Source organism: Frankliniella occidentalis, unplaced genomic scaffold (genome assembly GCF_000697945.3).
Source record: "Frankliniella occidentalis isolate FOCC.00 unplaced genomic scaffold, Focc_3.1 Scaffold12, whole genome shotgun sequence".
In the NCBI taxonomy this organism is placed as follows: Eukaryota; Metazoa; Arthropoda; class Insecta; order Thysanoptera; family Thripidae; genus Frankliniella; species Frankliniella occidentalis.
Genome location: NW_026267142.1, coordinates 887820 through 899664, shown reverse-complemented (window position 1 = coordinate 899664; position 11845 = coordinate 887820). Strand labels below are relative to the sequence as shown.

At 53.8% G+C, this 11845-nt stretch overlaps 3 protein-coding genes across 4 annotated transcripts in view; 2 read left to right on the top strand and 1 right to left on the bottom strand.

The window, feature by feature from the left end:
- Nucleotides 1–3621: 3621 nt before the first annotated feature.
- On the top strand, nucleotides 3622–7320 carry LOC113207521 (CDKN2A-interacting protein). Its single transcript, XM_026424129.2, has 10 exons — nucleotides 3622–3782; nucleotides 4027–4206; nucleotides 4288–4421; nucleotides 4537–4810; nucleotides 4897–5139; nucleotides 5259–5385; nucleotides 5489–5676; nucleotides 5749–5913; nucleotides 5996–6167; nucleotides 6870–7320. Exons 2-9 carry the CDS (start codon nucleotides 4037–4039, stop codon nucleotides 6165–6167), a joined length of 1473 nt encoding a protein of 490 aa, XP_026279914.2. The 5' UTR covers nucleotides 3622–3782; nucleotides 4027–4036; the 3' UTR covers nucleotides 6870–7320.
- On the bottom strand, nucleotides 6149–8465 carry LOC113207522 (heat shock factor 2-binding protein-like). The gene is made up of 6 exons (XM_026424130.2): nucleotides 8221–8465; nucleotides 7781–8012; nucleotides 7472–7704; nucleotides 6878–7134; nucleotides 6598–6796; nucleotides 6149–6523 (listed from the first exon to the last, which is right to left on the bottom strand). Exons 1-6 carry the CDS (start codon nucleotides 8290–8292, stop codon nucleotides 6269–6271), a joined length of 1248 nt encoding a protein of 415 aa, XP_026279915.1. The 5' UTR covers nucleotides 8293–8465; the 3' UTR covers nucleotides 6149–6268.
- Nucleotides 8466–8660: 195 nt separating this feature from the next.
- Nucleotides 8661–11845, top strand: part of LOC113207518 (ciliary rootlet coiled-coil protein 2-like) — a 22880-nt gene continuing 19695 nt past the window's right edge. The window contains exons 1-5 of one of the 2 annotated variants that reach the window (XM_052263528.1): nucleotides 8661–9211; nucleotides 9789–9947; nucleotides 10018–10199; nucleotides 10273–10409; nucleotides 10501–10628. In XM_052263528.1, coding sequence (XP_052119488.1) covers nucleotides 9116–9211; nucleotides 9789–9947; nucleotides 10018–10199; nucleotides 10273–10409; nucleotides 10501–10628 — 702 coding nt within the window. In that variant the 5' untranslated portion in view covers nucleotides 8661–9115. The remainder of the gene's footprint in view (nucleotides 9212–9788; nucleotides 9948–10017; nucleotides 10200–10272; nucleotides 10410–10500; nucleotides 10629–11845) is intronic. The other variant, XM_052263529.1, reaches the window with a different exon arrangement.

Sequence of the window (11845 nt, the reverse complement as noted above, 5' to 3'; positions counted from 1 at the left end):
TGAGCCAACGACCCCCTCAGTGACCCCGCAAGAAGGGAGAGAGCGCAGAACTCTTTTGGTGGACACGCCATCGCCAGAGTAATTGCTTCATTACCGACATGCTAAGCATTTAACTGTATAAACAGCCGGGCCGGTCAGGCCTGGCAGCCCCAGGCTTGCTAATTAACTATTGGGCGAGCCGGACATGTCTTTGGGGGTCCGCGTCAGCAGCGTCAGCAGCGTCAGCTCGGGCCGCGTGTGTCCTGGTGGCGGCCCTGCGCCCCGCGAGTGGTGGGTGGCGGCCGCCGAGGAGACACCTGGCGCTCTGCAATCTCCATACTGGGCTGGGCACGGGCCTGTGCTGCTCAACGCCTCGCACCTCTCCCAGAGCCCCCCCGGGGCCCCCGCCCCCGCCGGCCCGCCGCTGTGTCCCCGTGGGGGGATGATGTCCAGCTCACGCGGCCCGGCGGCGAGGTCCTCCTATCTCGGTCGTCCGACTGGCCGTGCCGTGGTGCTGTGGGGGGAGCCGTTGTCGTGCTGCTGTGCGGCCGATGCAGGCGGGCGAGGCTGGGTTGCTCGCGGGTCTCCAGGGGGTAGCTCAGCCAGGGCCAGCCACCCGGTCCGGCCCGGGCGGGGGCCCGGTAGCAGCACAGCAGCAGGAAGCCCCGAGCCCCGGTAGGGCCTTCCTGCATTATTCCGTAAGAGCGAAAAGGTCGAAGGCCGCCGCGTTCGTCTCAAAATACGTACTGCTGCTGCTGCTACTCCTTCCTGCACGCCGGCGGGGCCGCCCGGCCCGGGGCTCGGGGCCGGAGGTTGCCGCTGCGCGTGCTGCGGAATTCCGTCCGTTTTCCTGCTTTTAGGGATCGTGTGCGGACGGAGGGGATCCTAGCGAAAGAGAGGAGGGAAGTCCCGGGGGCGCTAGGGGCGCCTTTCTTAATAAACGGGCCACTCTGTTAAGGAGTTGCGTCCAGGACGTGCCACACCCTAACAAGGGGCAAGCGACAACATGAAGGGGTTACTGAGGGCATGCGCTGGATCGAGCGCCGAGGACTGGGCGATCAAAGGCATGCTTATGGTGGTGAGACCCCAACCATCCCAACCTGACGCCAAGGCACCTGCTAAAGTGTTTGGGATCGATCAAATTACAGAACACTCTTAGTCAGCCGCGTCCTCGCTCCGCGCACCCCAACCCAGAGCCACGCAACTCCCCCGAGCTGATTTCCAGCAACTTTTTATTTCGCACTCGGGCGCTCCCGCCTCGCTCCGTCCCCGCCCGCCCTAACTTTCGCAGAGCACGCGTCGACGGCCTCGCCGCCGTGGACCCTCCCTCCCGCCGCACCGGGAGCGGGGCGGGGCGGGGCGGGGCGGCGGCAGCAGAGGCACGACGTGAAGGGAATGGTGTAATGTTTGCCCGCCTTCCTCCTCGGCAGGCGCACAGTTGTAATTCGATGGTAATGATTTCCAAACATTCGCCTTGCGAGTCACTCACTCCCGCCGCCCGCCGCCCCAAAACAATAATGCATATTCAATGCGAGACGCGAGCGGGGCGGGCCGGGGCGGGCCGGGGTGGATGTGTCCGGGCCGCCGTGGAGGTAGGCCACCCCGCGGGCGGGCGCGGCTGGCCGGCTGCCTACCCTCCACCTGCCCTCGCGCGCGGGGCGCGGGACCCCGGGCGGTAACCTAGCGGTAACCACATGACCCACACTCCTCAACTTCAGCAAGGTTCATCCGAGTATCGATAAAAACCACCCATGTTGAACGGGGACGCCTTGTGTGCACCGGGGCCGGGTGTAAACCTTCGCAAAGCAGGAGTGCGCCATAATGCTTGCTCCTGTTACAGTGCATCAACCCTTTTCCTCCTTTCCTTTTTTTGTCGGGGTCACAAGCGGCAGACTCCTTCCCGCCCGACTGCGCCGCCCCGGGGCGTGCCAGACTGGCCTGTTCGTATATCCGCGTTAGTGGATCGCCTGCATTATTTAGGCGCGCCCGTCAGGCTCCCGGCGCCTCGGCCCCTCGCCGGCCGCCCCGCCCCGCCCCCTCAGGCGCTGCTGCTGCAACGCTTTGGTGCCCGCCCCGCCACGCCGTGTTGCTCCTGGCAGCACCACCCGTCTCGCTCCCGTCCGCTCGCACGCTCACTTTGTCCGAGTGCCGCCGGGCTGCGCAGGGCCGGGCCGCAGATAAAACGGATGGCTTGAATCGAACCCGACGCAACTGCCACTCGGGGGAGAGGGGGTGGTCGGTACCTTATACAGGGCCCGGGTGACTGCGGGCGACCCACATCGCGCCCCGGCCCCATCACGTCGTTTCTAGTGATCCGCCCCTGGCAGGTAGAGAACTTGCTACACAAAATTCCTTTCGTGTACACTGTAAATCTGGGGTGTCCAGCAGCTGTGCGACTAAAGTCGCACGACCCAGGATTCTGTGCGACTTAGAGCGCACAGCTGCTGGACAACCCAGATTTACAGTGTAGGCAACCCACGGTGCACCCCGCCACTCAGCGCTCACCAAATAAGGTAGGCGTCGTCGAAGAACCCTGCGCAAACTCGGTCACCTCACATGGGCGACGCACTCTTACGCAGGTGCTGGGTGATCACAGGGCGCGCTGGCAAGCCCTACTCTCTTGGCGCGGGTGACCCGGCCCCCTCCTCCGTGTCCTTGTCACACTCATGGGTGATCACCACTACAGTCCGTGGTTCTAGGCGCACCCGTTACCCGTTGCAAACACCATCAGGTGCGAGCTGCAAGAGGCGCGGCGTAAGGGGTGTGGGTGGGGGGGGGGGGCAGTTGTTGGGGTCGCTGGGTTGGGCGGAGCAGAAGAGAATCAACTTGTGGTGGAGAGGGATGAGGGTTAGGGGTCGCGTACCGGCCTTGTGTTTGCGTGTGAGGGGGTGGAGTGGGGGGGGAGGCATTCCGGCCCGAGGCTAAGAGACAGCAAGGAGGGAAGGAAGGCTTTGCACAAGGATGGGAGCCCCACTGCACCCCCCTGCGGACACACAGATTGCCCAGGGTCTTAAATATGTAATGTTTCAATTAGCCACGAGGTGCGCGCACAACACTTGCACGTGCGCCCACGCACGCACGCGCGCGCGCGCACACACACACACACACACACACACACACACCGCCATCCGTCCGGCCGGCCCACGAGTTGTCGGCGCGGACACAAACACGGCTGACCGTTTCATATCATCAACCATGCATGACAGGACAAGACTAACGCCCCCTCCGCCTCCTCCCCACAACGGCCCGGTATAGTCCCGCCGGCTTTTCGGCTTCCCTGCTGGGGAGGGTGAGGGAGGGGGGCACCGAGTCTGCTGAGTAAACAGCTGGGCTTTAAAACTGGACTCTGTGTGACCGCCATGGGCAGCCGCCCATGAACGCCCAGGGCTTTGCGTCTGGAGGGAGCCAGGGGCCGGGGTTCTATCGCTGTTGTGAACGGGCGTCGTGCTGCGTCTCGCTTCCTCCGAGCAACCTCTACTCATGTCCCCAGCAGGACCCCCCACAGGAGCCTGGGGCCGAGGGGACACGGCAGCGCCTGGACTTGAAGCTCGCGCGCGAGGGGCCGGGGCCGGGGAGGTCCAGCACGGTGCCGTCCTCTAGCGGTCGTCTCTGTAACTTCGCTTCCCTTTCCTCCCGTCAGCTCCATTTTCCCATAGCGTCCAACAGAGTCGGTTCGGCAACACTGCGCACGTAAACCACAACAGAACCAGGCATCGTGAAGAGTTGTACCGCTTGGGGGTTAGAATTCTTACAGTTTTACAGCTTTTTCAAAGCCGAAATCAACACAGCAAGCTCTATATTCCGTAAGTCTAAACTGTTCTGTCTATTTCTGTGTGGAAGGTGAGGAGGTGTTTCACTTACTTGTCAGTTTAGGGTTGTTTTCGGCGTTGAAAAGTCATGACCAAAACTTTTTTCTCCATTTTTTTTAACTAATTGTTTAGCTCGATGTGACATGCCTTCATTAATTTACTCGGATTTCATTAACATTTTCCAAACCCCAAAATGCTTCGAGCTCTGATCTCTATTTTCTCTGTTTTTCTTTTCCAGGTCCCTCACTATGACGTTCCCTACTGATTGGGATGTTGACAAGTATCGTGTTGAGCATGAATGCGAAGAGCACTGGGAATTACGGCGGAGATTTTTAGTCACACACAAGGACAAATATCCAGAAGATAGGCTTGTTTGCCTAGCACAAGTATTTTACAATGTGGAGTTTATGGGCTGCAGGTATTGCAAGACGATTTTCTTTCTCAAACTATCATTCTGTACAATATGTCATTACAGTAATGTCCAACTCTTCTTGTCCAGGTATCCAGAAAAAACAATGCGGCTAGTTGCTCAGCTGTCTGATGGGGTTGCTGATGAACATCGTGAAAAAATGAAGACTAAGCTACAACGTACCTTTGTGCAAGCTTCAGATGCTGCAAGCACAAAGGTTAAAGGTAGAACTAACTGTGAGTTACCTCGATAGTCTTAAGAAACCTCTTGCAGAACTCTAAACTGCATAACACATTCGTGACCATCGAAAATTCTGAAAGGATGCTTTTTACATTGCAGGACGCAGTAAAAAAGAAGATACAGTACCAGCTCAGCCCAAAAAAATAATGTTCCAAAAGGCCACTGAAGAAAACTCTGAAAGCATGCATACTGAAGAAAATCAAGTCGAAGTCAATCAACCTGAGGAAAACCCATCTGAGGAAAACCCATCTGAACAAAACTCCCCTGAAGAAAACAATGATGCCCCCGCATCTAAAGGTCCCAAAAAGAAGAGAAATAAGAAAAAGAAAAAGAAGCCTGCAATAAACACATCAGAACCCTCCACAACAAACAGGTAACAACCTGTTTCTTTTCAAATTTGAGTATCAATTAGTGTTGTAAATTGTTCTACTTTAATTAAAAGTCTGTTCATCTCAACAGCATTCCAGGTAAATTTGTCCTTGCTAATCAAGCTCGCTCTGAAGGTCACAACCCTAGGAACAAGAGAGGTGGAAATGATTCTGATCAAGGCCCACCAAAGAAAATACGGCGACTGGAGGAACTATCCTCAAAATTGGTCTTAATGCAAGGAGGGGCTGAAAAAGCTTATTCCATTTTAACTCGATCAGCTTCAACCTCTCGGATGACTTTGCAACAGGACATCAACAAATCTTCATCTGGAATGTAAGATAGCTTTTATGAAAAAGAAAAAAACAATGTTCTGTATTAATCTAATTTTATCTTTCAATTACAATGCCTTTTGGTTCAGAGGCTCCCATCATGAACTTTATTTATTTTTCCAGGGAAGTCACTTTATCTATTAATGGTCTCCTATTGTCTAAGGCAACTGGACCAACTTTGGCTGAAACTAAAGATCAATGTGCTCAGGAGGGCTTAGCCAAACTTCAAAACTTGTGCTACACTTTAATTGTAAGTACAACAGTCCAATTCAGTTTTAATGTTTCTTTACAATGTTACTGTTATCTCAAGCAAGGTTCTTATTGTAAATTTTTTTGGTGTATTTTTTTAACAGGTCAAAGACCGATTGGCTGGCTCAGTAGTTGATAAAACTGATGTGTCTGATGCTAAGCAGGATCAAGACCCTAAAGACGTTCCTGATCATCTTTCTGAGGACAGCAAAGTTAATAGAATGATGAAACTAATGGGGTGGGGAGGCGGCGGTCTGGGTAAAAAGGAACAAGGCCGAGAAGAACCTGTTCAGTATGTCTCAACATTATGTCTTCTGAAAGTGATATTTGGTGTTCCCAAATTTGACAAACCAATTGTTTTTAGGGTTGTTCAACATGTGAAGAGAGCTGGACTCGGGAAGCAACTTGGAAGTAATGAATTTAGGAAAAATATTACTGATACACTTCAAAAGTTCAAAAGAAGTAATGCAACCCATGACTTGGTGTTTGCCTCAGATTTCTCTAAAGAAGAGCGATCATTAATTCATAGGTAACAATCATTAATACATCACTCAAATTGGTTAACTGTAGTCTTAAAAACTATGTTCTTACATCATCAACAATTTTTGCAGTGTTGCAGCCAAGTTTGGCCTTAAGAGTGTAAGCTATGGAAAAGATGATAACCGGCAACTTGTAGTGAGTGTGAAAAAAAGGCCATTGGATATTGTCTCTGAAGTTCAAAGAGCAGGAGGAAGTACTGACAAGTACGATTTAATACCACCACGTAATGTTTCAATCTCATAGGTGAGTTTACTTCTTAAAATTGGCATGCCCATAGCATTTTTGAGGGAAGATTAAGCCTTCATTGAATATTGCTTACATCTTAGAGTTGTATTATTATATTTTCATGGATGTGATGGCAGACGCCAAGCTGTTGTTGGTTGCACTGTGTTGTGTCTATTTTCTAAATTATCACTTTCAAACTGGGAGTTTGGAGATTTTGTAATTATTCCTGGAGTTTTGTTTGTACTTCCATTTTTGTTTGGCATCTGACCTAATCTTTCTTGTGCCTTGACAAGATTTTCATTCACGTCTAGAGCCAAAGTTTGGAGTTGGGGATCATCTGAAGCAGCTAGATCTGATATTAACTGTTTTGGTACCTGAAAATGAAAATATTCCTATCAAAATCAGTACCTTTATATTCTGTAGAACAATAAGACACATTTCATTCAACCTGTGCAACCAAGGCCGGATTTTTTATATCACAAGTCAACGAATGTAGAAGCCTCAAAGCCATGATTCTTAGTTCATTTGTTGATTCTGGCTTCAAGCAATCTTTGGCAACTGTGAAGATGGCTCCTCCTCCATCATCTTGGAGCAAACTGAGGCCTGACTGGTTGATGCTCACATTGTACAAAGCCATCAACAAAAGTCTAAAATGTGGGAAAAAAAGAATTATTCTTAAGCAATGCTATGGCAATTATTTTGACTTCAATTTTGTTGCAGGTTTGTACCTCTTCAGACAATTTCCAGAAGGTGTTGGGATGACTGGTAATACCCTCACAATTTGCTGTAAGAGTTCTCTGCCATTTGGATCGCCAACAAGAAATTGTCTACCAGCAGGAGCTGCAGCCATATTCGTGACTATACCTCCCATGGCCATTATAAACTGGCTTTCATCTGAAGATTGGCCTGGCATCTCCGTGTTAAATGTTTCGAGGAATGATTCCAGTGTGCCGCTAACAATGCATAGAAAATCAGTCGCCTTGTTCTGTTTAAATTATAATTCAGAAAGTAAATTAACCATCACATTTTAAAAAACTTAATTAGTTCATGCCTTTGATGTTAAAATGTTTCTCTGCTTTTTAAATTGAAAAGCAATTCTTGTTTTATTTTTCTTTGATTTTATTTTTTGCCCCAATTGAAAATTTACAATACAAATAGTACTGTATCTCTTTTCAAAGCCTCATTTTCTCCACCACCCCCATTTTTCTCTCTCTCATTCTTTAAGAAATAAGCTCAAAAAGTCAAACACCAAGAAAAAGAAAAAAAAAGAAAAAAAAAGTGGTTGCAGTTCCGAAGCTGAAGCGTACTCCCCTTTAACTCACCCCCGACAGGAGCAGGTCCACGACGGGTGGCACCCTGGAGGCCTTCCACAGTAGGTTGCCGAGCACGGAGCCCAGGGAGGCGCAGAAGGCACTCTGGTGAGTGATCTGCGAGCGCAGGCACGCGGCGTCCGCTTGCGCCGTGGCGAGCAGCGCCGCGCTCTTGTCGTGCTCCCGCTGGAGCGCCTGCACCTTGGCCCGCAGCTCCTCCACCTCGGCGCACCGCTCCGCCATGCCTGCAGCAGGGGGAGCATGAGGGCGGTGAGGGTCGGGGGGTAGAGGCCGGGCGCGCGGTGCCACCCCGGTGCTCACCTGCGCGGAGTGGTGGCGCCTGGGGGGCCTGGGGCCGCGGCGGGACCCTGGCCGCCACCGCGGCGTCCTCCAGGGCGTCCTCCAGGTTACGGTTCAGGCTTCGGACCTCGTTCTCCAGCCGACCGAGGTCGTGCTGCTGCAGCGACGCCAGACATTCCGGGGCAGTGTTGAGGTCCTCGAGCAGCCCCGCGAGGTTGGCGCCGACGATGGACAGACAGCGGGACGCCTCATCCTGCACACGGAGACGGGGTTACAGGGCGAGCGCGGCCGGGGCCTGGGAGGCACCTGGGCGACGGCACCTCATGATCGGCATGCTATCATCGCATAGCACGGGTATCTGACGACCACTCACTGACGGTGAACGCCCTCAGCGTCATAGAAACAAGTGCGGCCACCAGTACGATTGTTAGGCTGCGGCTACTCGCGGCTACTTTACTCACCAGGCACTCCACCACGTCCGAAAGCGGGGTGTTCTCGACGTTGTCGACCTCCGCCATCTCATCTACGCGCATCGCGTCCCACGGATCTGTCTCCTTACCCCCTACCTTGCACCTCGCACTCACACGGCACAAGCCACAAAGAACAACAGCGAAAACCTTGACAGGCGTTAGCGTTAACCAAAGAAACAGCTGATCGGACAGGCCTAAAACTGTCGTTGGATTCGCGCTGTTCCAACTCGACCAATCGCGTCGCTCCTTCCTGCCCGACTGTCAGCTGTCAGGTCTGCGCGCGCAGGGCGGGGGCGGGGGTGGAAGGGGTCGCTAGTACGCTAGTAGAGAGAGGTCGGGGTCGAATGGGGTACTGTAGTCTGCGACAACCCCGACACACCGCTTGGATAACCCAACCCATAACGTGGACAACCACTCGCATCCCTTACAAGGGAACCTTTTCAGTTGTAAATCTCCGATTTCGTTGAAACTTGGAAAATTTGAAGGTTATTCATGTAGAAATCGGATGGCACTTGAAATTTTTCCTAAACCTGACATTTAGTTTTCCCCTATATAAGATGGGAGAAAGGTGTTAGAAAAAAATATTTTTTGAAAAATGGTAAAGCAGTGTTCTAAGGGGTAACTCGTCAAAGTAGTGCCCTTTGGGTCAAAATTTTGTCCGTTTTGCTCTATTTTGAACCGTTAAAGCGGTAGAGGGATATTTGGAGCAAAAAACAGTGTCAGGCTTAAGTAAACCCCCAATAAATGTTAACTTTAGGAAAAGTTTCAAGTGCCATCCGACTTCTATTATAATAACCTTTAAATTTTCCGAGTACCAACGAAATCGGAGATTTACACCTGAAAAGGTTCCCTTGTTAGAATTACGTGACACGGAAAGAGATCAGTGATGGAATTGGACGGTGACATCGGCGTCGCAGAGCAGCTGGGGGCCGAGGCCGAGCAGTGCTTGTCGCTGTTGGCGAGGAGGATGCAGCTCCACGAGGTGCGGTAGGCTGTAGTGCGCAACTCATGCGGCTTTGGATGTGCTCGCACCGACGAGACTACTCTATTCCTGAACACCTTGACTGTGTAGGGTTTGGGAGGTTGGGAAAACCAGCTGGGTTTTTGGCGGCCCGATCGGCTACGCGGTGGACTAACCGCACGGGTCGGTAAGATTAACCCGATCAACCTCGCTGATGACCATCTACCTGCGCCTGCGTGCAAAAGCGTGACACTAGTGACGCGTTTAGTTCGACTGTTTGGCATTCTGGGGGTTGGACAAAAGCAGCTGAGTGTGGTCACATTGTGATCGCACCGCACTGAATGCGTTCAGTTTTAAAATTCACCCCACTTTTTGAAGATTTGACTCGGGATTTGGCAATAACAAAGTTCCCATTTAATATTTTTAACGTTATATGTACGTCCGGTAACTTCTTGTCATACACACTAGACCCAAGCTGCACACGTCCCTGTCTCGACCTTTTTCCGGAATCGGTACTTAAAACTTGACATCACGCACCTCTCAACTCTCTGAAATCCAACGCCAATATTCGCTTGGCTGTCCCGGCCGGGCCCCCCAGATGAAGCTGGACGCGCTGTCCGCGCGCGAGGAGGCCGCCCGCCTGGAGGTGGCGCAGCTGACGAGGAGCATCAAGCTGCGCAAGGACATGGAGGCGACCTACACCCGGGAGGCGGCCGCCGCCCGCGAGGAGCTGTCCGAGAAGAGCTACTTGTTCCAGGTGGGTACGCCCTCCACATCCACTCACTCTCGCTCGGGCCGGCCATGTCATCCTCCCTGTCCGTTTGCAGGAGCTGACGCGTCGCGCTTCCGAGCGGCTGTCCACGCGGGCGCTGCAGCTGGAGACGGCGCGCCTGGAGGCGCGCACCCGGGACCTGCAGGCCAAGGAGCGAGCGCTGCAGCGGGAGCTGGGGGCGCCCGTGGACGAGGCCGCGGTGCAGGCGCTCCTCCAGGAGGTGCAGGGTCTCCACAGGTGGGTGGGGTGGGGAGGAGGCGGCGGCTCGCTTGCGCTTACTCTGGCTAACGCTCTGTCCCCGTGTGCGCAGGAGGTTCGAGAAGGTGTCCTCGGAGCACGAGAGGGCGCGCGCGCTGGCGCTGAGCAGCGTCCAGGAGGCGAGCGACGTGCGGGCCGTGCGCGTGCGGCGGCAGCGGGAGGAGGCCGAGTACCACCGGCTGCTGGAGGGTGAGCAGCGTGCTGCACGACGGCGTCCTGGCCTCGGTATCTGCAGGCGGCACCGCTCAGTGTGTGTGTGTGTGTGTTCTCCTCCCTGCAGAGGCCGTCGAGGACATGACCCTGCTGCTGGTGGAGGACGAGCTGTCTGCGGGCGTCATGGACGACGGCGCGGCCGGAGACGGGGTTGCCGCGGCCGCGGCCATCCTGGAGAAGGGCGCGTCCTCGGAGGTATGGGCTCGAGCGAGTGTGAGTTACACGCCAACCGTAAAGCGCCCTTCCCGTTATCCTTTCGCAATTATGCTAATCTTGATAATAGGAAAGTCGGTAGAATACCAGAATAGTGGGTCTCCTGCGCCTTGCCTATCCCGCGGGCCGGCCATTCGGGGAATTACACAACGGAGGACAACCTAGGGCGCGCTGACGGGATAACCAATCTGACCCATGTACGGAAAGTACAACTGATGCCCCCCCCCCCCTACTCCCGGTCCTGTTCCCCCTGTGGTGCTCCGTCCGCACGAAGTACCAAGTACCTGGAAAAACCTGAGGGCTGACGGTTTTGGGGTTTCCGGATCCCGGACGGGGACGGGGTCGACACGTGAGAACGAGTTCGTTCGCAATCAAAAGGTTTCATGTTAAAACATGAAACTAGTGCTCGGGTTTTAAAGTAAACACAAGGTGAGCGGCGCGACGCTGTCGAGGCGCCTGCAGCGCGCTGGGTAGGCCAACCCGCTGAGCAGCTCTGTGGAGACGGCGGCCCGCCCTGCCCCTGCGCTCCCGCGGATGGCCCGGGATCGGCTCACATTGCAGAGAGCGAGTTGTCGGAGCGCATTGAGACTTGTCAGGCTGTGACCCGCACACCCCACCAGAGGCAACCAGTTCTCAAGGAGGATGTGCGACGTCATTGTAGCGCGGCGCAAACGTCACGCATAGGGCCCGCGGTCCACGAAGTGACGGGTAGTGGTGCCAGGCCAAGAGGTGGTGGGCAGGTAGGCAGGCGAGGTCGGAGGTCGGGTGGCTTGGCGCTCTGGGGCTGAACCACGGAGGGGTGCGGGGCGCTACCTGGATTAGCGGTACCTGGAGGCCGGCAGCCCCGCGGGGTAATGCAACCCTGGTAGAAATTATTTCGTAATTTGACGGAAAATGTCCTGTTACTTTTTCTACTCATACTCCTCGTTATTTTAAATTAACGAATACATTCGTAAAATGGCGAACAGTTTGTAACTCAGTCGTTGTCCTAAAAGAACAATCCTGCGCACATGAATTTTGGACAAAAACATTATAACATCCTATCGATTGACACTATTAAATCGTGGTTTTGTCTCGTTTAATAATTGTGGTAACTGTGACGCACCCGACGAGCACTTTGTCACACATGTCAGCCGGACGCGATCGCCCTCCCTCTCCACGCGGCCCTGACTCCTTCGTGGTGGTGATGTACATGGCAC

What these genes read in the sequence shown, in the direction of transcription:
- LOC113207521 (XM_026424129.2), top strand. Translation starts at nt 4,037, where the DNA reads ATGACGTTCCCTACTGATTGGGATGTTGACAAGTATCGTGTTGAGCAT. An exon ending in GTGGAGTTTATGGGCTGCAG is followed by an intron (nt 4,207 to 4,287) that starts GTATTGCAAGAC and finishes CTTCTTGTCCAG; the next exon opens with GTATCCAGAAAAAACAATGC. An exon ending in GAACCCTCCACAACAAACAG is followed by an intron (nt 4,811 to 4,896) that starts GTAACAACCTGT and finishes TCATCTCAACAG; the next exon opens with CATTCCAGGTAAATTTGTCC.
- LOC113207522 (XM_026424130.2), bottom strand. Translation starts at nt 8,292, where the DNA reads ATGCGCGTAGATGAGATGGCGGAGGTCGACAACGTCGAGAACACCCCG. An exon ending in CGGACGTGGTGGAGTGCCTG is followed by an intron (nt 8,013 to 8,220) that starts GTGAGTAAAGTA and finishes CTCCGTGTGCAG; the next exon opens with GATGAGGCGTCCCGCTGTCT. An exon ending in GGCGCCACCACTCCGCGCAG is followed by an intron (nt 7,705 to 7,780) that starts GTGAGCACCGGG and finishes CCCCTGCTGCAG; the next exon opens with GCATGGCGGAGCGGTGCGCC.